The 25,399-nt window shown below is 44.2% G+C and overlaps 1 protein-coding gene across 3 annotated transcripts in view; it reads right to left on the minus strand.

Moving 5' to 3' along the window:
* Positions 1-25,399, minus strand: part of MIPEP (mitochondrial intermediate peptidase) — a 140,348-nt gene that overhangs the window by 42,364 nt on the left and 72,585 nt on the right. For all 3 annotated transcript variants that reach the window (XM_068526900.1, XM_068526901.1, XM_068526899.1), the window contains exons 15-16: positions 20,013-20,087; positions 17,094-17,213 (exon numbers count right to left, since the gene is read on the minus strand). In XM_068526900.1, coding sequence (XP_068383001.1) covers positions 17,094-17,213; positions 20,013-20,087 — 195 coding nt within the window. The remainder of the gene's footprint in view (positions 1-17,093; positions 17,214-20,012; positions 20,088-25,399) is intronic.

The following is a 25,399-nucleotide window of genomic DNA, read 5'->3' on the forward strand; positions in this document are numbered from 1 at the left end:
AGGCTGAGGCTGGTCATCTCCCCTCCCCTCCTTTCCCAGTGAGGTGCACGCTGTCCGGCGGGGAAGCTCCCTCCGGACGTCGACTGGGGCTGGCATGGGGCTGGCAGGATGCAGCAACGTGCAGCTGCCCCCCTCTCGTCTGGTGAGGTTGTTCTAAGGCTTTTATTTCACTGTTTCTGAAATTTCTTAGACGTTTTCGCTCAGGGAGAGCTAACTGTTGGTCTCTGTGGGGGACTGAGACTGGGATCTCCCACGTGACCATTTTGGTGGCTTCACTCTTGAAATTCCAGTCCTGATTACTACTGCTTTGTAGTAAGTTTTGAAATTAGGAAATGTGAGTCCTCCCAATTTTTCTCTTCTTTTTCAGGACCGTTTTGGCTACTCTGGGTCCCCTGCATTTCCATATGAATCTTATAATCAGCTTGTCAGTTTCTGCAAAAAAGGCAGCTGAGATTTCAATAGTGATTGTATTGAATCTGCAGGTCAATTGGGAGAGTGTTACCATCTTAACCAATAAGTCTTCTAATCCATGAATGCAAGACATCTTTTCATTTATTTGGGTCTTCTTTAATTTCTTTCAATGATATTTTATGGTTTTCAGTATACAAGTGTTAAACTTTTTTGTTAAATTTATTCCTAAAAATCAATTTATTTTTGATGCTATTGTAAATTGAACTGTTTTCTTAATTTTGGGGGTTTTATTGCTGGAGTACAGAAATACAACTGATTCTTGTTATTGATCTTATATCCTATAACCTTACTGAACCTGTTGTTTTTAGCTCTAATAGATTTTTGTGAATTCCTTTGGATTTTCTACATACAAGACCATGTCACTCACAATAGAGATAATTTTACTTCCTCCTTTCCAGTCTGAATGGTCTTTTATTTCTTTTTCTTGCCTAATTGCTCTGGTTAAAACCTATAATACAATATTGAATAGAAGGCAGACAGTGTTGTCTTACTCCTATCTTAGGCGAAAGCTTTCACAGTCTTTGACCACTGAGTAGAATGTTAGCTGTGGGTTTTTCCTAGATGCTCTTTTATCAGATTGAGAATCAGCACTGACCCTTGATTCCTTATCCCCAGGTACTGATCAATCCTCAAGTCCTGACAATTTTATCTCAATACATTTCTTATATGTTTCCCTTATATACATGCCTACTGTCAATGGCCAGATTTAGAAACTCATCATCTCTTGCCTGGATTGTAAGAGCTTTAGGGCAGGTATGTGCATTTATTTTTGTAACCAAAAAAGTTGCATTCATTAAACAAGATCAAGATGCTATGAAAAAGAAAGAAGAAGCATCAGCTACTGGCAATAAAAATATAATCATGAAAATCAAAACTAAAACCAACCAAGCCAAAAACAGTAGGAAGAAAAAAAAAAATGAAGGCAATCTCCCAGTATAACATTAAACAAAAGCATAACAGGAAGACCTGAAGGAAAGAAAGAGAAACTGGACGGAGGGACCTCAGTTTTGCTGCACGATGAACGTGGTATTTTGAACAACCTTCCTGAATGAAACAACTGAAATGCTGGATAAAAATATATTTTGTAAAAAGATTTTGTGAATGCATTGCTGAGACAGGAGAGAATGAAATATTATCAAGATGATCAAGTAGATCATTTTTACAAATAAAAATGGATGTGTCTAAGTATATGGTAAATTCAGTACATTTTTATATTTGTTTTCTCTGTTACTTGGATAGATTCTTTTCTCCCTGCCTTCAGTCTCTGTACCCTCCACTTCATCCTCTGTATTGAAATCCTAACTTTTCCCTTCTGTTTATATCTGCTCACGTCCCTGCTCCGCTCACAAAGTTCAGACCTCTCCTCTCAGGCCTCCCTGTCCCAACCAGGGGCACATAAAAGCCTCTGTGCAGACGTAACATGAAGGACTCTTGACTACTGGATCCTCGTCTGATTTTCAACCCTGAACGCTGCCCCTCCTCCCACACAGAGCCCCCTACTGTCAACAACCCCAGACCAACACATTCTCTACCCTCCTCCTGTCACACGTCACTTGTCCCTCTTCCCCTCCTCCTACCCTGGCTTCAGCTGGGGCAGACTCTGAATGAGAAGTGATAAAGCCCAGGTAAGAGGTTATTTCGTACTCCCTGAGGCAAACCCGAGCACTCCCCGCTCTACAACAGAGCATCCCAGACTGCGTCAGGTCATTTTTCACACTATCTTATACACACACATATCTTTCCTAAAAGACAATGCCTGTCAAATGAAGTACCACATGAGGAGAAACGGCGGGGCTGGGATCAAATGGGAGTCGTAGTTTATTTCTAAATGACTTAGTTGTAAAGCATCTCTCTCTGAAAAGGTCTTCTGGTTGATTTGGGAAAGAAGGGTAGAATAAGCAAAATAACGGGACAAGATCAGTTAACATGGTGTTCTTCAGACTGTGGGACCATTTTCTACAGTGGTTTGTGAAACCAATACAGCCGGTTGTAACGAGCATTTTAAAAATCTTTTAAAAAAAGGGAAAATACTGGAGTACAGTGCACATAGTTAGAGTAACTTTTAGTCTGTGGTACTTTTGCTTCAGTTTTACATACCTAAACGTACATAAACATTCCTATAAAGGACCAAAACGTAAGGCATTTTGTATTATGGGTTTGGTCAAAATGCTTGAAAGTCAATGAGTTAACAGTTCAAGGACACTGATAAGAAAATCAGTGCTACTGTAAGTAAAGAGAGATGCCAAGGATATAACAACAGATGAAAAAGCTTAAGATGGGTGATCTTAAGATAGTGGATTTCCCCCAACAGGGAAGCAGATGATGAAGAGATAAAGAGCCCCTCCCCTCTGCAGCACTCTGCATTTAGTGCTCGACACTCTAGTGATTAGAAAGCAGGCTCTCGGATGATGGGCCAGTCTCTCCTGATCCTGCTTCTACTGTCCTGTCACCAGGGTGATCATGAAGCCTGGTCATCCTCTAAACTGAACAGAAGGAGCTGTAGGTTATAGATTAGGCTCATGAGCTATAAGCGTTCTGAGGCGCACCACCCTGGAAAATGAACGACAGTCAATTTCAGGAGTGACCACAATGAGCAAATGCAGACGTGAAAGTAACTCAGGTTACCGAGTAAGGACCGTACCAACGTCGCTTCCTGGACTGGACGATGTACCATGCCTAGCACTGGACATCACCATCGGGGCAGTTGGGGGAAGGTACATGGGAGCGATGCCTGCAACTTATGAGTAAACTATTTCAAATACGAGGTTATCAGAAATCATCAGGACGAAGTGTTGTGGGTCCTCCCAGGACCAGCGGCTGTGGTTCCCCCAGTGACAGACGGGGCTGGTTACTCGCTCAACCCCAAGACCAACCACCTACAGTGGTTCCCTCATTTCAAACGAGCCCAGCAGCACTTGCTGTCACGCTGCTTTCTCGCGATACTGTGCTTTTCTAAACTAAGCTGTGGCCGGATATTATTCTCCAAGATCTTCTTATGTATTTACTTATTCACTTTAATTTAAATTCCACATAGGACTGGTTCAAATTTTTGGAGGATATACTAAGTTTTAAGAGGGAAAACGAGTTAGAAGAAGTGTTATGAGATAAATGTAAACGATCATTTGATTTATAGACCTCCATTGCTTTCATTTAAAGGACTGAGCGTGAAAGAGCTGTTTAGACTGTACGCTGGCTTAAGTGGAAAAAGGTTATTGCTGAAATTGTATAAATCATTTCAAATATTGTTTGATTTTAGCTTTTAAGTGTCTGAATTTTTCTAAATGTTCTGAGAAAGTCTGGTTCACTTTTTACTCTCCGTAAATCAGCAAGTATTTCAAAGCTTCCCTGAGACTTGAAAAAATACACACATGTGAAAAGAATGATTACGTCATCACTTAGTTAGGGACCTGAAGAGAAAGTACCTTAAATAAAGCAACTAGCTGGGTGCTTGCTTTCATAATTATTAATTATATACATTACAAATTGAGATGTAAACGACTCCAGGGTAAACTATTCTCCTATATGAATAACCTGGTCGGGGAGACAGTGCTGGATGGAGCACATGGCCGTGGGCGCACCACTCCAGGGACGCAGGTGGCCTGGCCCACGGCTGTCCTTGCGGAGCAGGGATCAGCCTCAACATCCTGACCAAACAATGCCGAACACACAGGGATGTCCATCTGCTTTAATGTATTAACTTGCTTCTGCTCTCAGCCATCCTACATGCAACTGATGAAATTATCTTTCCCGCACACCATTTGTATCATTGAAATCCCCCCTTTCAATAATCATGTATTACACTGACAAGAATAGGAACAGCAATGATACTTAACATTTGTTGTGTGTTCACTACGTGCCAGGCACTGGGCTAAGTGCTTCTGACATGCGTGATGTCACTCCCTCTCCACAATAACGGCACAGGTCAGAGCTCAGCGTCACAGAGGAACATCTGAGGCCCCCGAGCGGGCACCTGAGCCTAGAGGTCCACACAAGCATCGCGCCTGCACACCCACCACGTGGGGTGGCCTCACCCTGGGGGGGCCTCTCTTGCTCATCCCCCCCGCCCCCAAGAACTCCAGCCTCCCTGCCTGTGTCCACACCTCACTGCCTCACTCCTGCCTTCATACTCTGAATACACACTCTTGATCCAGGAGTAGTCTCAAACACACGTGCTGGCTTGCTTTCAAGTCACAGATGCAACCAGAAATATGCCACTGAGACCGTGAACACAACCAGGACGCTCAACGCCCCTAGTATTACTTGGTGCGATTGTGAAAGTTCAAGCCCCCGGACCAGTGAAGGTCACCAGGGTCACAGAAATACTGAAAAGGGGCAGCAAAACATTATTTATACATGTTGTGAGGTTTCACCTATACATGTAAATACATATTTAGAGAGAGAGAGCAGTATCTGGAAAACCTCCAAAATCCAGTGAATATGTATCAAAAACAGTAGGCGTTCATTAAGAATGCCAGCCACAAAATCAACAAACTAAAGTAAATAACTTTCTATGTCCCAATGATAAACAGCTAGAAGAAGTGGGAAAGAGGGACTAATAGACCCATTCACAACAGCAAAAAAAAAAAAAAAAAAAGTCATACAACAGGAATACATTTAACAAGATGTATGAGGCACTTCTAAGAAGAAGACCAGTAAATATAAAACGGTGTGACAGGAACAGGCAGATCCATAACAGAGTAAGGCATCTGTGTAAAAAAAACAAAAACAAAACAAAACCGACTGATAATCAACAAAAAACTTGACAAATGATTATCCAGCCTCGGCAGGAGCCCTGAAACGGAAGCTCAGACACAGTATCTTGCATACGAAACTCAGCATCTCATAAAGGAGGCCTTTTCAAATCACTGGGGAAAGTGGGTTTTCAAAAACCAATTAGAAAAAGTAAAGCTGGTTCCGAATCTCATACCTTACACCACTAGAAGATTAAATAATCAAAGATTTAAAAGTAAACAATAAAACCACAAGAGTCTAGAAGAAAATATTGGCAAAAATTTAAATATTCTCAGGCTAGCAAGTTATTTTTAAGCGTGACAGGAAACTCAGAGAAAAGCCTGATAGATTTAACTAAAAACAACAATCACCACCTTCAAGCAAACTGACAATAAAACCTTCTGAATGTTTAAAAAAAAAAAAAAAATTACACACGAAGTTGAAAGCTGAATAACAAGATGTGGGAAATATTTACAACAAAAAAGATAAGCGGTTAACATTCCTATAAAAATCAGTAACAACATGGGAAAATGACAAAAATAGGTAGTTCACCCCCTAACTTCCATACAGATGGAAAAATGTCATAGGGGAAGATGTTGGTTTTACTGGTAATAAAAGAATTACAAGTAAAAATAAGTCACAGTATTTGTGGCCTATCATACTGTCAAGGGAACGCTATCTGGACTTTAACTTTGCACGTGTGCTGGAGATAAACTGTGCAGCAGCAATCCCACTCTGAGGAATTTACTGTAGGGACAGAGCAGCCAGGCGGGCGCACACAGGTCGCTGTGTCCACAGGGTTACCTGCTCCATCACCATCACCGCCCTGTTGGCTCAGGGGCCACATGACGCCCCCCTCCGTGGGTCCCACTTCGCGCCCTCCCCTCTCTCTCACTCACTCTCCACTGAGCTCTCGTCGGGAGCAAAACTGCCTGTATTTCCACCTGCCCCCTTGACGGCCCCCTTCACTCTTCTGCTGCAGCAGGAACCTGGCTCTCCGCGCGACCTCGGCCCCTCCCCGCGGTGCCGCCCAGCTCCCCGCTCCCGCGGCTGCGGCCACTCCTTCCCGGGGGCTCTCACTTCTGCCTCATCTTCGCTCTCGCCAAGGCTGCTCCTGTCGCAGTTCTGAGGACGCCAGTGACCACACAGCGAGTCCTTAAACGCCCCTCCCCTGGCCTCAGAACCTGCGGCTGCCCGTCCGGTGAGGGAGCACCCTGGGTTACGTGAGTGGCCCCCGAACGCCACCGCCCGCGTCCCTGCAGGGGGGAAGCAGGCAGCTCAAGGGTGGAGGCGACGTGAGAGGGCGGCAAGGTGGCGCCGTGCGGCCTCCAGGAGCAGCCAGCGCACGAGGGGGCCGGCTGCCGGCACGGTGACTTTAGCGCGTGGCTCCTTTCGGCCTCCCGACCTCCAGGACCTCCAGAACCTTGAGAGGAGAAACGCCTGTGCTGCCTTAAGCCACTAAATGGGCAGAGACTTGTGACGGCAGCGACAGGAAGCTCACGGCGCCCGGGCCTCCTGACGCCTTCCCTCCTTCCTCTCCTTGGGGGACGCCGTCTGGTTACGCCTGCGCCATCGCTGTCTCCGTGGCCCTTCCCTCACTCTAGGAGCCGGTCCCAGACGCCGCCGGGACTCGGGACTCGGGACCCGCTGAGCCCTCTGCCTGCGCACAGGCCGCAGCCCGGGGACTCATGTTCTCTCTGCCCGGCAAGCAGAGATGGCGGGTCACCAGGACAGCTCTGCCCACTCCAAGGCCACCACCTCCTCCCGTGCCGCCGGACCCACGTGGCAGAGCCACAGCCCTGGCCAGAGCGCGGCGCCTGAGCCCGCACGGCCGTGCCCGTGGCCCGGCGGGCCTCGCCTGCCTCCCGTGGGCCCCGGGCCCCTAACGCCGCCTCGGGAGCTAGCAGCGCCATGTCCCCACTCACTCCCTGACGCCAGCGTCCTGAACCACAGCACAAAGCAGCCCGAAGGGAACGTCCACCACGGCCCCTGCCGCCCCGGCCTCTCCCCGCGTGCCCCGCACCTGACTGCGCGTGCGCCGGCGAGGCTAACCCTGCGCGTCCGTGGAAGACCCACGCCCGGCCACGTCCCCATCACTCTCGGGCAGCGTTACTCGTCAGTCTCTGCAGATCCTTCCCCCCAGCCTCTCCGTGTCATTCCTCTCCTTAAAAACCAAAATGAAATCCAACAGAGAAACAGCCTCTCCGCCCCACGCCCCCTCCAAGCCCCATTCCTCTCCCCTCGCAGGAAACCACCAGAGCGTCCCCAAGTCCCCTCCCTCCGCCCTCTCCTGCCCCGCACTCACTGGGCCTTCACTCCCACGGCTCTACCGGGACTGTTCCCACCTGGGTTACCAAGGACCCAAGAGTACAAACCACACGACAGCCCTTGCATGAGGCTCAAACAGGCAGAGCGAGGGGTTACCTCGTGGGGAAGGTGCATCGACTGAGGGGTTCAGTGCCTTCTGAGGTCCTGGAAATGTTGGTCTCCTGACCTGCATGGTGGTTACAAAGGTCTGTACATATATAAAAATTCATGGAGCCGTACATCAGGATTTGTGCACTGTATGTAAGTTATGTCCAATAAAAAGGTTAAAAAAATCTTCAATAAATATTTGCTGGGCGTGTACCTTGCATACCGTGCGGGGCCCTGGAGAAGCGGTGAATAAATGAAAATGGGCCTTGCTCTTAGGGAATTTCACTCCCACTGGGACGATAGGAATTAGTCAAATGACATCAAGAAATGAGAACCTGGGGTGAAGGATAGGGAGGGCAGACCTGCTTTCTGTGAGACTGTGCGACAGAGGAAGGACGGGGTCTGGAGAAGCGGCCTTTCCGGGGAGGTGAGTGTGGAGAAGAGAAGGGGGCTCCAGGCAGGGGCAGGGGGCGCGCCGCAGCCTGAGGCCAGAGTGCAGGACCCGCAGGACGGCGGCAGGAAGGCCCACCCCTGAAGGGTTTCCAGGGCGCACTGAGAAAAGGTCTCGCTGCAGAAGACAAGGGCTCCTCACTAACTGCCCCGTGTAAGGCTGGCCCACCCGGAGCAGAGGCAGATGAGACGCATCTCTGTGTCTGTGGGAGCTGGTTCCATCTTCAGGTGCGTGTGAGAGAACAACATGACACAGGGTGTCCCAGGGGATGGGGCCAGAGTGGGAGGGAGACCAGCTGCAAACCCTTTCACGCCCTCTGATTTTTGGTCACATGCATGCATGACTCAAACATACTTAAAATGTAAGATTAGCATCACTCAACCGGAGGCCTCTTACAGGGGGCTGGTGCTGCCCCCGGAGTCCCAAGGGCACAGGTTAAAAAAAGACACCAGGACAAGCCCTCTGGGCCCCGAGCTCCCTGCGTCCTGCCCACGCTCACCATGGACAAGAACGTGACTCACTCAGACGATCACTACGGCGGAAGCTTCTGGAAATGTAAACAGCATCAAATCTAAAAGACACACGTGTATTATTTAAAACGCAAAGTCTACCTGGTAAAGAACAAATGAATATTCTGGATTTTTAGATTTCATTTTATCTAGCCTATGTGAATTCTATGTGAATTTGCAGGCAAAAAAAAAAAAAAAGCATAGCACTATTCATGAAAACCAAGATGAAAATGAAAGTCGGTGACTTGGCTCAAAGAACTACATTATAAAAACAACTAGGTAGTCACATAATTTCCTCATGTTTTAAATCAGTGAAATCTAGAGTTGCAGCTGTCCCACAAACTGAAACCATATAAATTTTTAGAAAGTGAGTCAATTGTGAGATTAAAGTTTCAATTTATAACACTTCTGTGTTTTAGTTACAAAGTCATAAATAAATCTAGCATGACAGAGAAGGTAAATATTTTCTCAGTTGTTTATGCAGCCAAAGAGGAAAGGAATTTAACATGCAATTAACCACTTAGGTTTTTCTAGATATGTGCCATATGGTCTTTGTATTTAAGATAGAGAAAAAAATAAATATTGTTTTGTTTAATCTAACATTTGCTTAGCAACGTCAGATACTCCAAACTGTGCCACCTGGGCATGCCTTTACCTCCCAGGAGACTTTTTTCATTTGTACAAGAGCCAGGGCATAAGAATAGGAGGAAATGTAACTTCTTCCCCAGGGGGAAAAAGAGCTAAATAGGAGAAATGAGAATTTCTACCAAATAATTTAAGTTGAATTCTCTGGAGAGAAAATGATGAAATTTTAACCACCTTGGGGTCTAGTTCTACTGTTTAATAGACAGTTTTTTTTTTTTTTTTTTTAACACATTGAAAAAAAGAGACCTTTATGCCATTCTTTGAACCAACATCTGAGCAAGTGTGAGGTAAGAATAGCCAAAGGTCAAAAAAAAAAAAGAATAGCCAAAGGTCAAAAGCAGCCCTTGGATTTCTATATAAAGGCTCCCACGTGATCAAAGCTTTCTCTCACCAGGCTTTCTTTAAAAATAACTGATAAGAAAACATCTGATTGCCATTTTGATCTAGATAGTAGAAATCATTTAATAGATAACTATTTCCTTATCTTAGTGTTTTATCAGTTAATCTAAAATTAGAGCTTTTAAAATAAACTCATTAATGCTTGCCGCCACATAAAGTCAATAAGCTGATACAATTTTATTATGAACTGAACTTGTGACATCTCCTATGAAAAGCTTTGAAATATACATTCAAGATTAAAGCTATAAAACTGTAATTCTTCATGCGCTTGAATGCACACATGTCGGGTATCTGCATGGATCTCTATACACACTCACATACATATTTTGAAGAAAGAAGTTCTTCAGTGAGCAGGAGAGAAAATAACCTCCAGCGGTAGCACACCCCAAACGTGGGGAGCAATGACGTCCTCTCGTGGCGAGTGTTTTTGTTACCTTTCTTCTTTTTGAGACTCTTGAAAAACCAACCAAAGGGAAACACCACAAGGCAAGCACACACAGCCAGGCTGCCCCCAGCCTCTCCCACTCCCTCCCCTCTGCTGGCTCAGCCCTCCGGGGTCAGGGGGCAGCACGTGAGTAAACATTGACCTGGGTGAGCACCCTGGACAAACAACCGGGTCACCCCTGACTGCACTCCAACTCCCAACTGGTCAACTAGCGGCCGCTGTCCTTTGCACATATAATCATGACAGCGGCAACACCAGCTTAAGAATCTGCTCGAAAACTTGAGCAGTTTCGAGACGGGAAGCCCTCAGATCACATGTGAGTTGTCTGGTGAAAGTTTATCTATCAGTCTGTTCTTTGGGAACTCACAACACACATCCACGATAAATGTCCTGCAACTGATGGTCCAAGCTACGTAGCACAATGTAACCCTAAATTAATAGAAAAGGGCACAGCGTTATACTGTAGTAGTGGTAGAAACAGAAAATACGTTTAAAATGTCAGTTTTTGCTGGTATTTGAGGAAAATCTATTTCAGTCAGAAGATCTTCCCCACCGACACCGGCTGACCCGGGTGTGCCGCCTCTTGCAGGTCCCCCCGCTCGGGGGCGCTGCCCCCCTCCACAGCACACAGCATCCCCTCTGTAGGCGAACGCCGCCCGAATCTACACGGCTCCCGCCAGGATCTGCTTCCTGGCCTTCAGACCATGGATCCAACAGCATCCTCACCTCAGACTAAACCCGTCACCTCTGCGCCCCTCCTGTCTTCCTGTTTCACTGAAGCCACCCCTTCCCACCGCGGGGGCCGCCCCCCACCCCCGGCTGAGGGAGCACCAGCTCCAGGTGGGTCTGTGGGCTCCTGAGCCGCTGACGCTCCTCTGCCCGCCCAGCCGCCTCTTCCTCCTGGTACCTAACCTCACAGTGTCACCGAGCTGCGCCTGAGGGGTGCTCAGCCCCCAGGGATGCTGGCCCAGGTGAGGGCACGGCCCAGCAAGGGGGAGGAAGAACGCAGGGCCTGATGAAAACGAAGGCGCCTCTTCTCCTCACCCATCCTTCGGGGGAGAAGCCTGCCTCTGGAAATGAAAACTAATACCCCAGCGTACCCTTTGTACCAGCTGTACAACGCATCGGAAAGCCTCAATGTGCTGTATAGGTTGTCGTATAAATTATATTTTCCTTTTCTCATTGTTTAATTTGAGGAAATAAAATGATTCATTGGAGAAAAACAATCTCCGGAGATGAGTAGAGGGGAAAACTGCCCCTCCTCTGGTCTCGGGGGACTCGAGAAGTCTCCTGCCCATCTCACGTTAGAACCTGGCAGTCGCCCTGAACCCAACTTCCCGCCCCGGCCCCGCCAGGCTCCCCACCTTCCACACTGTCCCCGAACCCGCCCGACCCCCTCCCCCCCACGCCCCGGGCAGGGCTGCCAGCAGCGCTGTCCCAACGCGGGAAAAACTTTCCAGCTGGCCCCCCAACCCCTCTCTACCCCATACACGACAGCCAAAACAGCCTTTTAACATGTAAGGTACGTTCTACATACCAAGAATATATTCCTATATTCTATAGAATGACCAATTTATCAACCACAAGCCTATTAATCAGTTTAAGAAATAAAATATTTCTAAGACTTCTGTGCTCCCCCCCTTCCTTGCTCCAGCGGTTAGCACTGCCTCAATTCTGGGCTTACTATTCCTTCGTTTTCTTTATAGTTTTACTTCGTATGTAGAGCTCTATGATAATGCACTGCTTAGTTCTGCATGATTTTGAACTTTATATAAATGTACAAAATCTATTTCTTCTGAAGCTTTTTTTTTTTTTTTTTACTTTACATTTTGCTTCTCAAGCTCATCTTCGCGATTTCCCTGCTGCACAGTATCCCAGCCGATGAATATGCCCGAAATCAGTCATCTATTTTCTTGCTCACAATCGTGTGGGTTCTTCCCAGAAGCCCCGTCCTTTTTCCCCCATTTACAAACAGTGCTGTTGTACACATTCCTATCCTCAACGCTTAGGACCTAAGACAACACTTTCTCTGGGTTCCATGTAGGAGGTGAACTGACTGCTGGGTCACAGGGTCCATCCTCAACTTTAAGAGGTGACACCTGGCTGATTTCCAAGTAGTCACGGCAAACGCAACTCCGCCCGCGTGTGACTGTGACTCCACAGCCTGGGCAGCACTGGTCACTGTCCGGGGTTTTCTCTGTCGCCTGACGGGTAAGTGAGATGGCATCCTGACGCGGCTTCACCGCATGCCCCAAGGAACGCCAAGGTCATCTTACGCAGTGCATTCAAGGCACCATCTTTTCCAAGATGGTACTTTTTTTTTTGGCTAAATGTCTAAAATTGTACCTACTTTTTTTTTTTTTATAACATCTTTATTGGAGTATAATTACTTTACAATGGTGTGTTAGTTTCTGCTTTATAACAAAGTGAATCAGCTATACATATACATATGTCCCCATATCTCTTCCCTCTTGCATCTCTCTCCCTATCCCACCCCTCTAGGTGGTCACAAAGCACCGAGCTGATCTCCCTGTGCTATGCGGCTGCTTCCCACTAGCTATCTATTTTACGTTTGGTAGTGTATATATGTCCATGCCACTCTCTCACTTTGTCACAGCTTACCCTTCCCCCTCCCCATAACCTCAAGTCCATTCTCTAGTAGGTCTGTGTCTTTATTCCCGTCTTGCCCCTAGGTTCTTCATGACCTTTTTTTTTTTTTTTTTTTTTTTTTTTTAAGATTCCATATATATGTGTTAGCATACGGTATTTGTTTTTCTCTTTCTGACTTACTTCACTCTGTATGACAGACTCTGGGTCCATCCACCTCACTACAAATAACTGAATTTCGTTTCTTTTTATGGCTGAGTAATATTCCATTGTATATATGCCACATCTTCTTTATCCATTCATCTGTTGATGGACACTTAGGTTGTTTCCATGTCCTGGCTATTGTAAATAGAGCTGCAATGAACATTGTGGTACATGACTCTTTTTGAATTATGGTTTTCTCAGGGTATATGCCCAGTAGTGGAATTGCTGGGTCGTATGGTAGTTCTATTTTTAGTTTTTTAAGGAACCTCCATACTGTTCTCCATAGTGGCTGTATCAATTTACATTCCCACCAACAGTGCAAGATGGTTCCCTTTTCTCCACACCCTCTCCAGCATTTATTGTTTGTAGATTTTTTGATGATGGCCATTCTGACCGGTGTGAGGTGATATCGCATTGTAGCTTTGATTTGCATTTCTCTAATGATAATGATGTTGAGCATTCTTTCGTGTGTTTGTTGGCAATCTGTATATCTTCTTTGGAGAAATGTCTATTTAGGTCTTCTGCCCATTTTTGGATTGGGTTGTTTGTTTTTTTCATATTGAGCTGCATGAGTTGCTTGTATGTTTTGGAGATTAATCCTTTGTCAGGTACTTCATTTGCAAATATTTTCTTCCATCCTGAGGGTTGTCTTTTTGTCTTGTTTATGGTTCAAGATGGTACCTTTTATGTCCTGTGTTTTTTGTACCACAATCAAAATTAATTTAAAAAGGAAGAAAATCCTTTTCCAGTTACATGTGTTGAAAACCTCTACTTCCAGTCTGTAGCTTTTCACTGTTTTTCACCTGGTTTTTGGATGAACAGAAGACTCAGATTTTAATACAGTGGAATGTATCAGTCTTCTGTTTTACAGTTAATGTCTGTTGTGTTGTCTGTATGACATGAGAGTCTGAGCAGGAACAGAAAGGAGCTATCACAAAGACACTCCCATCATCTCTACAAATTTAAACCTTTACTTCTCACAGAATGAGACAGATCCAGGTTTCATCTTTTCCATATGGACGATGGATAGCGACAGCACCATTTAAAATAAACCAATCTCTTCTCGGCCCACAGACCTGCAGTGTTATTCAGCTTATGGTCAAGAGGCCGTAAACGTGCTGAGCCAGCTTTCAGGTTCTGGGCTCTGCTCCACCATCTGTCCCTGCAGCCCTTGCAGCATCGTTACACTGTCCTAATTCCCACAGCCTCCTCTGAGTACTAATCCCGACGGGGCAAGCCCACCCACCTGCCACTGTTCTTCAAAGCTGCTCCTTGGCCATCACGCTTCCACATAAAATCATACACTCAGCTCATTAGCTTCAAGCCAACAAAGGAGGAGAATCACATTACATTAAGTGTATAGATTAACTGGAGAAAAAGTGATATTGTTTTTATATCAAATCTTCCTATCTATAAATATGATTCAGTTCATTTATTTAGGATCTGGAAATTAAAGATAATATGCTTTTTTAAAAAGATGTTTGGGGAGGCACCACCTTATATTTTTTTCTAGCCTTAATGGTATCTTTACACTTTTTTTCTTTGTTGCTGGTAAACAGAGATGGATTAAATTTTTATATATTGTTTATCCAGAAAAGTTGCTAACTTCTCATTCATTTTAATAATTTACCTGTACACACTCTGGATTTTCTCAGCAATCAATCATCTGCAAATACTGACAGTTTTGTATCTTCCTTTCCAGTGCTTCTATCTTTTCTTCTCCTTGTCTTACTATCCTGATGGATACTACACTGAAGAATTCCAGTGAGCACCCTGGTCTTATTCTCTATGTTTACGGGAAGGTTTGTTACGGGTCTCGTGATGAGCTGACAAATGGATGAGAGGCAGAAGTTGCTACGCAGGAAGAACAGAACACTTGTGCAAATCTAAACCAACTCTCAGACATTAAAAAAAAAAAAAAAAAAAAAAAAGACAAGCCTTTAAAGAATGCCTTTTTTCTCTAAATCTCTAAATGTAGCTATGCTTCTTCTAAAGACCTCCAAAAACAATTGACACAAAGAGCTACAGCTACTGATCATGAATGGGGGAGGTAATCCCAGTGAAGAGATAAACCTTTATATTTTCTCAAAGGAGTTAGAATAAGGAGAGTGGACTTAATAACAACATCCTTCCTCAGAATAAGAAAAGTGGACTTAATAACGACATCTTTCCTTTTAAATTAAAAATAATTTACTGATATTTGATGCAGAATTGGGTACCAATGTCACCTCATCTTTGTATATTTAATTACTACACAAAAGAAACCTGCATGGTGAGGAAAACTGAGTTCTCTGCTTTTTTATTTTTCTAACATTGTTTTTATTTTTATTTTGGCCATGCCGCACGGCTTAGAGGATCTCAGTTCCCCGACCAGGGGCTGAACCCAGGCCACGGCAGTGAAAGCACCGAATCCTAACCACTGGACCACCAGGGAATTTCCTGGGTTTTCTTCTAAAAAGAGACACAGCTCAATTGTTATAAGACTTAAGATAAAGAAAGCTGGGGGCGAGCAACTCAGCCAAGCTGAAGTGGCTTCAGAAAGCATCCCAGTTCCTCCTAATTTTGGTGTTCCCACGACTTTACTACCCACCGGTGATATAACCACGTGGAGTCCAAGTCACACTGATTTTAAAGCTAAGCAAAGAAGAATATAAAATGAGCACAAAACCACACAGGCACAAAAGCACGTGGATCAGGCAGTGCTCCGTAAACTGGGAAACACCCTTAAACAATGTCTTTTTTCTCTAAATGTAGGCAGCTGTTATTATGATTCCACTGATGAAGAGTGAGATTGTTCTTATTATTACAGATTTTCACTAATATAGATAATTCAAGTACACAATAGTACACAGCACTGGAACAGTAGATTTTTTATACATATGGTCAAAAATAGGTAGGTAATGTGACTAGCATTATGTATCACAAATAGATGATGCAGCTTCTATGACAATCAAACCCTGCTGATAAGGAGTCTTATGAAGATGAAATTTCCTGTGACTTTACTTGTCTGGTAAAGATGAACAGTCCCACATGTTTGAGTATTAGGGCCTGAAGATCTAGTGGACAGTTACAGTTTACTGATTAACTTAAACTCAGCACAACACATGCTGGTATCCAACACTGTTAACAAATGAAACCACATTCATTTGGCATTTTACGGCTTACAGAGCGTTTTCAAATGAGCTTTCTTTCTATGAGATGGGCTAAGCTGGACCTTCTGGTGGCCACCATGCCACCAAGTCAGGGCCACCTCCCTGAGAACAAGACAAATCCAGAGAAAGACAGAGCTGAAAGACGAAAGGAGGAGGAACATTTCTAACAATACTGTGTAAGAACTAACTCAACCCAGCTAACCGGCAACCAAACAGACCGACCCCTGCACCTTCCAGCCACGGGGCTCAATAAACACCCTTTCTGCTTAAGCCACTAGGAGTCGGGTTCCCGTCGCTTGGACCTGAGGTCCCGAGTGATAGGAAAGCGCCAGTCTCATGCCCGGACCCAGGGGCACTCTTCCCCGCCACGCAGCTTCCTCACGGAACCTGGGCTGATGAGGACACATGGCTTCAGGGTTGGGTGGGAATCCCAATACCACCGCTCACTACCCACGTGACCCTAGACGAGACACGTAACTGGCACAAGCCCCCATGCACCCCGATGACGGGTAAGCATCGAATTCATAGGGTCCTTCTGAGTCAGGGTTTTTGCCAAGCAATCGGACGGAGTCTGGCACCCAGTCCTCAGCGAATGGTAGCGATGCGCCGCTCTCCATCCCGACAGGGCACCGAATGACGCCCGTCACGGTCCCGACACGGCACCGAATGACGCCCGTCACGGTCCCGAAACGGCACCGAATGACGCCCGTCACGGTCCCGACACAAGCGGGTCCTCAATCACTGTGGATTCTCTTTGCAGTGAGAGCAGCTGGGGACCGATCATCATGTTCATCTTACATCGCTGTTTTTCTTGTCACAGATAAATAATGAAAAAGAACACAAGACTAACTCCAAGGGCCTTTCCCTAGGAATCTAGAAAAACCCTGCTGGCAGGAGGAAAATAAGTACATGTAAACGGACGGTTGGGGGCAGTAAGTGAGTCGGGCGTTTCTAGCATTTGCCCCGCAGGAAACCTCAACGTCCAGGAGAGGATTTCACACCCCGCCCACTTGACACGTACACCCATTCAATGGCACACAACAGGGTCGGAACGCCAGACTCACAGTGTTTGGGACGTACGGTAAGCCATAGAACTTCTCCTGGGTGTCCCTGAGGATGTCTGTGGTCGAGCTCCTCAGGGGATGCTTCCCGTGGTAGATCTGATCCAGAGCAGCATAAAAGACCTGGACGGAAGAACGCACCTATTTAGTTTGGGTACCATGCTTACATCTATGATGCAGGTGACCAAAGATGTTACAAGTCTACCAGAATAATAACTGCAAGTCGCAGCTGGGCAGTCACAAGTATAAGTGTATGTGGCTTGAGATGTATTTTGTATTTCATACCACATTTAAGACCATGTTAATGACGAAAAGGAAAGCTCTCAACCTCTTCATGATCAAGGATATTAAAGAATTTTGAACCCTATCTATAAGGTACTCTTTCTGTACAGTGTAGTAAATTAAATTTGTGACCACAAAACTATATATACACACACACACATATATGGAAGTATATATATATATATATATAGCTGGAAATATGAAAAAATTAAGTTATTACCCGTGACCCGCTGGAGCTAATAAATACTGTTTGGCTTCTTCCTAGAATCCTGATATAATTAAATGAGAGAAATGACAGGGTGAGAATCCTAGTTTGTTGATGAGAGGTGAAAGAGGCGGGGTGAGGTGAGGTGAGGAAGCAGGAGTGTCACAAAGGATTCAGGAGCAGCTGTCGGAGAGTCTGAGGCCAGGACCAAGGCAGCCCCCAGCCCTGCTGTCAGGGCACAGAGGAAGCAGCTGCTGGGCGGGGCAACCCTGGCTTAAGGAGGTGACTGGTAGGGAAGGCTCACTCCCCTCCAAGGAGAGGACAGAGGCCACTGAAACATGACAGGAGAGTAAAGCATTAGAAGGAGTTTAAACATGAACCCTGCTGCGTATTTACCAAGCTCTGAAAGCTAAAATTGGCACAGAAAACCTAAAGTAGAGTGCTTTTTCACTGCAACATTTGATTTATTAACATTGTTTGAATTTTACCTGAAGCAAGCAAGTAGAAAATGTTTTATTTTAAAGGAAAAAATTCTGTCATGTGATTATGTTTCCGATACATATCTTTCTGATTCAAAATGGGAATTTGTAGAGAATGTGCAGCTGTTGACTTGAAAGAAGTGAGATTAGTTTGTATAAAAGAAAAAATTTAAATGACCTCTAACTTCTGGCTTCATCTAGATACAGAATTATGGTTCTAAATTATAAAGTCAAGTTTAAACCTTCACTGGAAAAATATAGACATTTCCTAAATATTGCTTTGCTCTAACTGGCAATCTAAACATATACTAAATACAGCTCTTTCCATTCTATGTTCTGTAATGAGTAACAATGCACAGAGAGAATCAGAGGGGCCCACATTACTCATCCATGTCCATATTCTAACAGAATAAATCATTAGAAATTGAAATTCTAAATCTCTAACCTCAACTGAGATGGGTTTTTTTTTGCCCCAATCTATAAACAAATCAGAATTTAAGAGTTTCGTTCCTTCAGTTATGCCTTTCACAAACGAAAGATATAAGCATGGAATGCCTTTTTTAAAAAAAACGATAAAAACAGCAAAATAAATGTGTATTGGGTTGGCCAAAAAGTTCGTTCGGGTTTTTCTGTAAGCTGTAGCATCTTGCAGAGAAACCTGAACGAACTTTCTGGCCACCCCAGTATTTCATGCTCATTTGCTGATGAACCAAACAATTCTAAGTGACAAGCCCACCCAGGGGGTCCTGCGTGCTTGGGACCAAGAACCTTAGAGCTGCAGAAAAACAGGAGCTATTTTTAAAATAATGCACAGCAAAAAATAAATAAATAAGAATAATTTTAAAAGGCACAATTTAAAAACCACTATTGATACCTGCTTAGAAATCTGCAGCAACTCCCTTCCGCCCTGGGGTGTCCCCACGGCTCGGGGGACGGCTGTGTGACAGGAAAGCAGCAGGAGCGGCCCTTCGGGCGGGAACTTCCTTCCCTCCCTCCTCCTCCAGCTTTTCAACCCCCCTCTCCCTTTCTCTCCCTCTCTCTCCTTATTCTTTTTGGAGGGCAGAAGTACAGAAAGGTTGGTTTTCCTTTTTAGAAGAAAATCACTGCAACAAGTGTTGCAAAGGATGCCAGGACACGGGCTTTTACAAGGTAGGACTCCCACGACAGGTACCAGTAAATCAGAAGACTACTGCCAAGTAATGTTAACCTTTCAAATAATCCAGAAATCTTTTTTGCAATTGTGTGATACAAATAGACACTAAATAATGTAAATCCATGGTTTCGTCTACAGCAGGCATCTTCTTCACTGAAACGTGTATTTTAAGGTCCAAAAAAACAGAGCACATTCATTACTTTCTAGGGACTGAACTTTATACACCTATAAAGCAATTCAATAGTGGCTATACTTCTAAACAGGTGACTGGATCATTAGAAAGTGAATACTGCCTCTGATGAAGAGGAAGAATTCCATAAACAATCTCAGAAATTAAAAATAACCTAAACATCTGGTATCACACAGACCTGACATCCAGATGGTTTATAAAATGTTTCTCGTCTTTATCTGGAAACCTGGAACACTGGCTTTGAGTTTTACGAAAAACTAAGTCGTTACTGTTTAAACTTCACATGTAAAAACACAAGTTTAAAAAAAGATACAAAGTGAACAAAAAGATATAACTTGGTTGCTGAAATGCACCATTTAGAAGAAGTTAGGTAAAACTTTTCCACGCTTTTATTTTCCACTGAAATTGGGAAATAACCTTATTTGACACTTACCTCCTTAGGACGGTTGGAAGACCAAATGATTAGTCAAGGTCAAGTTCTCTGAACTCAGACGAAAGATGTTTTGGAAGCATAATTATTATAATAAATGGGTAGCATTGGCAAGAATTTAAAGTTATACATTTATTTTGAATAGTATCTGTGGAAAACTTCAGAACAAAGGCACACACCCACCTGAAGTTGCATGTCCGCTGCTGCACAAACCTTTTTAGATTCGCAAAGACGAGACACCATATTTCTGGGCAGTGACTTGAAAAACAAAACAATACGTATGTGAGTAAACTGCACTGTGTACTTTTGAGGCAGGAAGGTTAAAAATAACATCAAATGATACAATTTCATTTTGGTTTAATAATAACTTTGAAACATTTTCGAGGACAAGATAAAGGATGAATACATTCCTCTGAATTTCAGAAAGTGGTAATTATCAAATAGGGGTTTGCATGTGAAAATACAGGATTGTAGGGGAGTCAGACATTGGCACTGTTCTTTAAAACTCTAGTTAAAACGTTAGGAAAAGTTAGTGCTTTTTCTCTTCGTTTGTTAGCAATGAAAGTCCGTTCAAGTGCTCTGTTGACCTTTAAGAGCACGTAATGACTGATGACAGGAATCAAAGGTCACTAAGTCAAGAAATAAACTCTAGTCCATGGTGCCAGTCAGTACTGGAGCCGAACTCATATCCCGACAAATAACCATGATAATGAACCGTGCCGCCTTTTATTTTCCAACCTGAAAGGATTGCAGGGCTTGGAAACTCAGTCTGATTAATGTCCCTATACAATTTAGGGCTTCCTCTCCGAGACTAGTTAGGCGTAATCATATAACATCATGTATTCTCTTACAACTAAACTAATAATGTAGCTGAAGAAGTGCTGTAGCCAATCTTACTCTACTTTAAAATCATTAATACTGGTGTTTACTGAAGACAGCTGCCATTTTATACAATTCTATTTACAATCTAAATCAAGTTAAAAGCCCTTCTAAAGAGAAACAAATTATATAAGAGACTTATGGCAGGTTACTCTGCACTACAGCTGTATAGACTAACCGTTGGTGAGTGGTAATGTGAGCTGTGAGCCGGAAGGGGAAGCAGGCACTGCCGCGTGTGTGTGCACGTGTGTGCACATCTGTGTCTATATACCTATACAGATATCTCCCCAGGGCCTAGAACAGTGCCTGGCACACAGCAGAGACTCAGTACATATCTGCAGGAGGAGTGAACTAACGCAAGAATGACCCTGACTTCTGTAGTACAGGATGAAGGCTCAGACAACAAGGCCTTTTCTCTTCTCTTTCCATTTGGCTATAAGAAAAGCAGGGCTTCCCTGGTGGCGCAGTGGTTGAGAATCTGCCTGCCAATGCAGGCGACACGGGTTCGAGCCCGGGTCCGGGAAGATCCCACATGCCGCGGAGCAACTGAGCCCGTGAGCCACAACTACTGAGCCTGCGCATCTGGAACCTGTGCTCCGCAACAAGAGAGGCCGCGACACTGAGAGGCCCGCGCACCGCGATGAAGAGTGGCCCCCGCTTGCCGCAACTAGAGAAAGCCCTTGCACAGAAACGAAGACACAACACAGCCAAAATAAATAAATAAATAAATAAATAATTTAAAAAAAAAAAGAAAAAGAAAAAGAAAAGCAAACCAGCCAAAAAAGGCAATTTTTCAAACCAGCCAAAAAAGGCAATTTTTCAAGAGTTAAGACACAGACTGAAGGAAGCTGCACAGTATAACTTCTGGTGCAGGGAAAAGGCCTGGGTCTTCCCGACATAAAACGAAAATTTCCTGCAACAGCATTTTAAAAAGTCAAGGTTCAGTGAAGTCATACACGCCAGCAGCTTGTATCAAGATGTTCAGGTTTCTTTAAACCTTACTTTATATTATACCTTCTGTTGACAGGACTGCTGCTGCACTTGGGTTTTTCATGCTTCACAAAGCTTTAATGGTTTTATTTTCATGTAAAAAAATCGTACGTGTGGAAGGATTATCAACAAACACTGGGAACTCCAGTGGGCAAGCGCTTTATTAGACCTGAGGGACAGAAACAGGGGGAGATGGGGTCCCAGCAGCACTGCCCATGTGCGCAGAACCATAAGCAGAGCTACAATGAGCAAGAGGAAGGAAAACCCTGCACATGAGCGGGAAACCATAAGCTAGAAGGGCTTGACTGAGGGAACAAGGTAGAAGTGGGACCTACAAAGTGAACAGGCGTGAAGCGGGGATGCGGGGCTGCAGGGAGAAGGGCCCTGAGCAGAGGCACGGAAGAGGGGGCTCGGGGGCTCAGCCAGGCAAGGACGGGGTGCCCACCCTCAGATCCTGCAGGAGGCCACTGGTGAGTTTTGACCGAGGAAGTCACCTGGTCCAAGTTGTGTTCTGAAAAGATTCCTTTGGCTGCAGCGTAGACACGCCGTAGGAGGGGGCCAGGAGTGGGGACCAGTGACACACACACACCACCAGTGACCTCAGCCACAGCAGAGTGAGCAGCCGGGGCATGACTGGGGCTGGACTGAGGGGGAAGAGAGGCAGGGCCGGTCAGGGGGTCGAGGTGGATGGGGAGGAAGGCCAGGAGGGAAGGCCCAGGCACTGAGCGGGGAGTGGAGAGGCGTCCATGGCCGTGGTCCCGGCTCTCTGTAAGGTTTACAAGTCCTGCCTGGAGACAGTGAGGAGGAAATGCCAATACTGGATCTAAGAACCAAACCCAACAGACCCCTTTCATTTGTAAGTACTTTACTTTGCGGCCAGTGTCTCCCAAGATTCAAACCCATCTAGCAAGGGCAAACAAAGGGACAAATTTAAGGAGGCTTAATTCTTTCCTGGTCAGGTTTACAATAAAACAAAAGACGCAAAGAAAAAGAGCACAAAAAGACAACTGAAAACAGTTTATCAAAAATTACATATTCAGGATTTCCCTGGTGGCACAGTGGTTAAGAATCCGCCTGCCAATGCAGGGGACACGGGTTCGAGCCCTGGTCCGGGAAGATCCCACATGCCGCGGAGCAACTAAGCCCGTGCGCCACAACTACTGAGCCTGCGTTCTAGAGCCCGCGAGCCACAACTACTGAAGTCCGTGTGCCACAACTACTGAAGCCCACGCGCCTAGAGCCCGTGCTCCACAACAAGAGAAGCCACTGCAGTGAGAAGCCCGCACGCAGCAACAAAGACCCAACGCAGCCAAAAATAAATAAATAAATCTATTTTAAAAAAAAAGACAAAAAAAAAAATTACATATTCAAGGGAATTCCCTGATGGTCCAGTGATTAGGACTTCACACTCTCACTGCCTGGGGCCTGGGTTTGATCCCTGGTCGGGGAATTAAGATCCCACAAAGCCAAGTGGCACGGCCAAAAAGGTAAAAAAACAATTACGTATTCAGAAAACCCACATGTGCTACATAGTTCTATAAAATGTTGGGGGAAATGAAGGTTACATGGGACTCCTGGATTACTTTTTGCAACTTCCTATGAGTCTACAATTATTTCAAAATAAAAAGTACAAAAAAAATCCCCAAACTATGTATTCAAGGCCCACTGTACATATAGTAGTGAATACAAAGAATGTTTACCAAAAATGTAAGGAAACATTTAAGTAGAAGTTAAATACTGTCCTAGTAGAACAGTTCAGAGGAAAGAATTATTAACCCATCAAATCACAAATTAAATAATACATTTATATTATGTGTGGTGTAAAAAGGAAAACAGATGTTCTTTTTCTTTTTAAATCTAGTTGGGTTGTTAATCAATTGGAATTAATAAATGTACTTCAGCTCACGGAAGGGAGTTACATATTTACTATATATACTTTTGAAAAAGTACTGCCTTTTTCAAAATTAAAAAACAATAACAATGATAAAGTAGAACGAAATTTAAATAACATCCAAACTGATCTTAAGTTTTATACAATTTTTTTTTTGGCTGCACCACACAGCTGTGGGATCCTAGTTCCCTGACCAGGGACTGAACCCGAGTCCATGGCAGTGAAAAGCGCCAAATCCTAACCAATGGACCACCAGGGAAACCCCTATATACAATTTTTTTTAAATATACAATATTTAGAAGTTAAATCTTAAACTTCAAATTAGAAACAATGTTTCCTGGTCAAGATTTTCTTCTGTAAATGTCACTTTACCAACCAGAGTCATGGCAACCAATACTGACACCAATAATTCATCCAAAGGTGGATGTGTCCACAGAGTAGCACAGATGTTTCACAGTATTGGCTCCTGAAGTCAAAGTACGGGCTCACTTCTAGTATCAATATATTGAAGAAAGACAGAATGAATACATCCAAGCCAGCAGGCAATGAGCAACCACACAGAAAAGAAAAGGCTTTAAAACACCTGAACCTCAAACAGTATTTTTTCATTATGTTAAAATGAAAATTCAACGAAGTCCAAGGCAGTAGAAATAATAATGACTCTTTCACCATATAATCAGCTGGGTGTTTTACCAGCTTCTACTACGATCTTCATAATTTCCAAGGTAGGAAATATCCCTTCTACTGATCACTAAGTCTCCTATCCCAACCATGATGTGAAGTTGTCTGCTCCCCTTCAGATCTGGATGCTGCCGTGTTCATCAAAGAGTGAAAAGCATACAGAGGATGCTACAGATCAAGAATAACCTTCAGATTAACCAATCACAGCGAAGAACCAATCACTGAATTCTCTAAGCCACGTTCTCCTCACTTGTAAAACGTCCATGTTACAGTTTCAGAGAATTAGATGACAACTGAACAAGATAATGTACTTTAAAAGTGTATTAATGCCAGGTTTAACAGAGCAGACGCTGACTAAATGGTAGCCAGTGCTGTGCACGATTACAGCTGCTCTACGTGACACAGTAACCACTGACTTTGACGACTTTATTTACATTTTACTGTTTTACCTACATATTCTCTACATATGGTCTGTTTCAGATTTATAAATTCTTAGGAGACAGGAATCATAGCTAAACAGTTCTCTCTCTGTAGCACCTAACAATCAAATCCTTAATAAGAAAATGTAATTTGTTTCCTGTTTATATTTCTTTTCATTTATAAAACAGTCAAGTATGCTTCATGAAATACATGTCTCCTCAAATTACCCAGCTTTAGCAAAGGACACTTTCTCCACTATCTGATCATCTTAAGGCTTTTAGAAGAACAATGAAATCTCGTTTCACTGCGTTACTAGTATATCTTCCCTATTTCAACATCTGCCACAGAACGTGGTCCTTAACTCACGTTTTGAAAACATTTTCTCACTCTAAGCAGAACTAGCTATCAAACAGTGAGTCAGTTCCTCATCTGCAGGGTCCAGTTCATATTTAGAGAAGATTGGTGCTAATGAGGAAATGTTCCTTCTGATGATATTTTAATCAAATATGTCTCATGCTATGGATCTTGCAGTTCAGACTTTGTCTCTGACGAGCGTTCCTCTATAATCTCTGTCTCTGTTCCTCTGTTGGTAATGCGTCTTTTTTCCTCTGGCTCCCTTCATGGTTTTCTCTTTATCTTTGGTTTCCAGCAGTTTGACTACTAATGTGTCTAGGTATATACTGTTTTCATTTATACTGCATGGGGTTCT

The sequence above is a fragment of the Eschrichtius robustus genome, chromosome 18, assembly GCF_028021215.1.
Source record: "Eschrichtius robustus isolate mEscRob2 chromosome 18, mEscRob2.pri, whole genome shotgun sequence".
NCBI lineage: Eukaryota > Metazoa > Chordata > Mammalia > Artiodactyla > Eschrichtiidae > Eschrichtius > Eschrichtius robustus.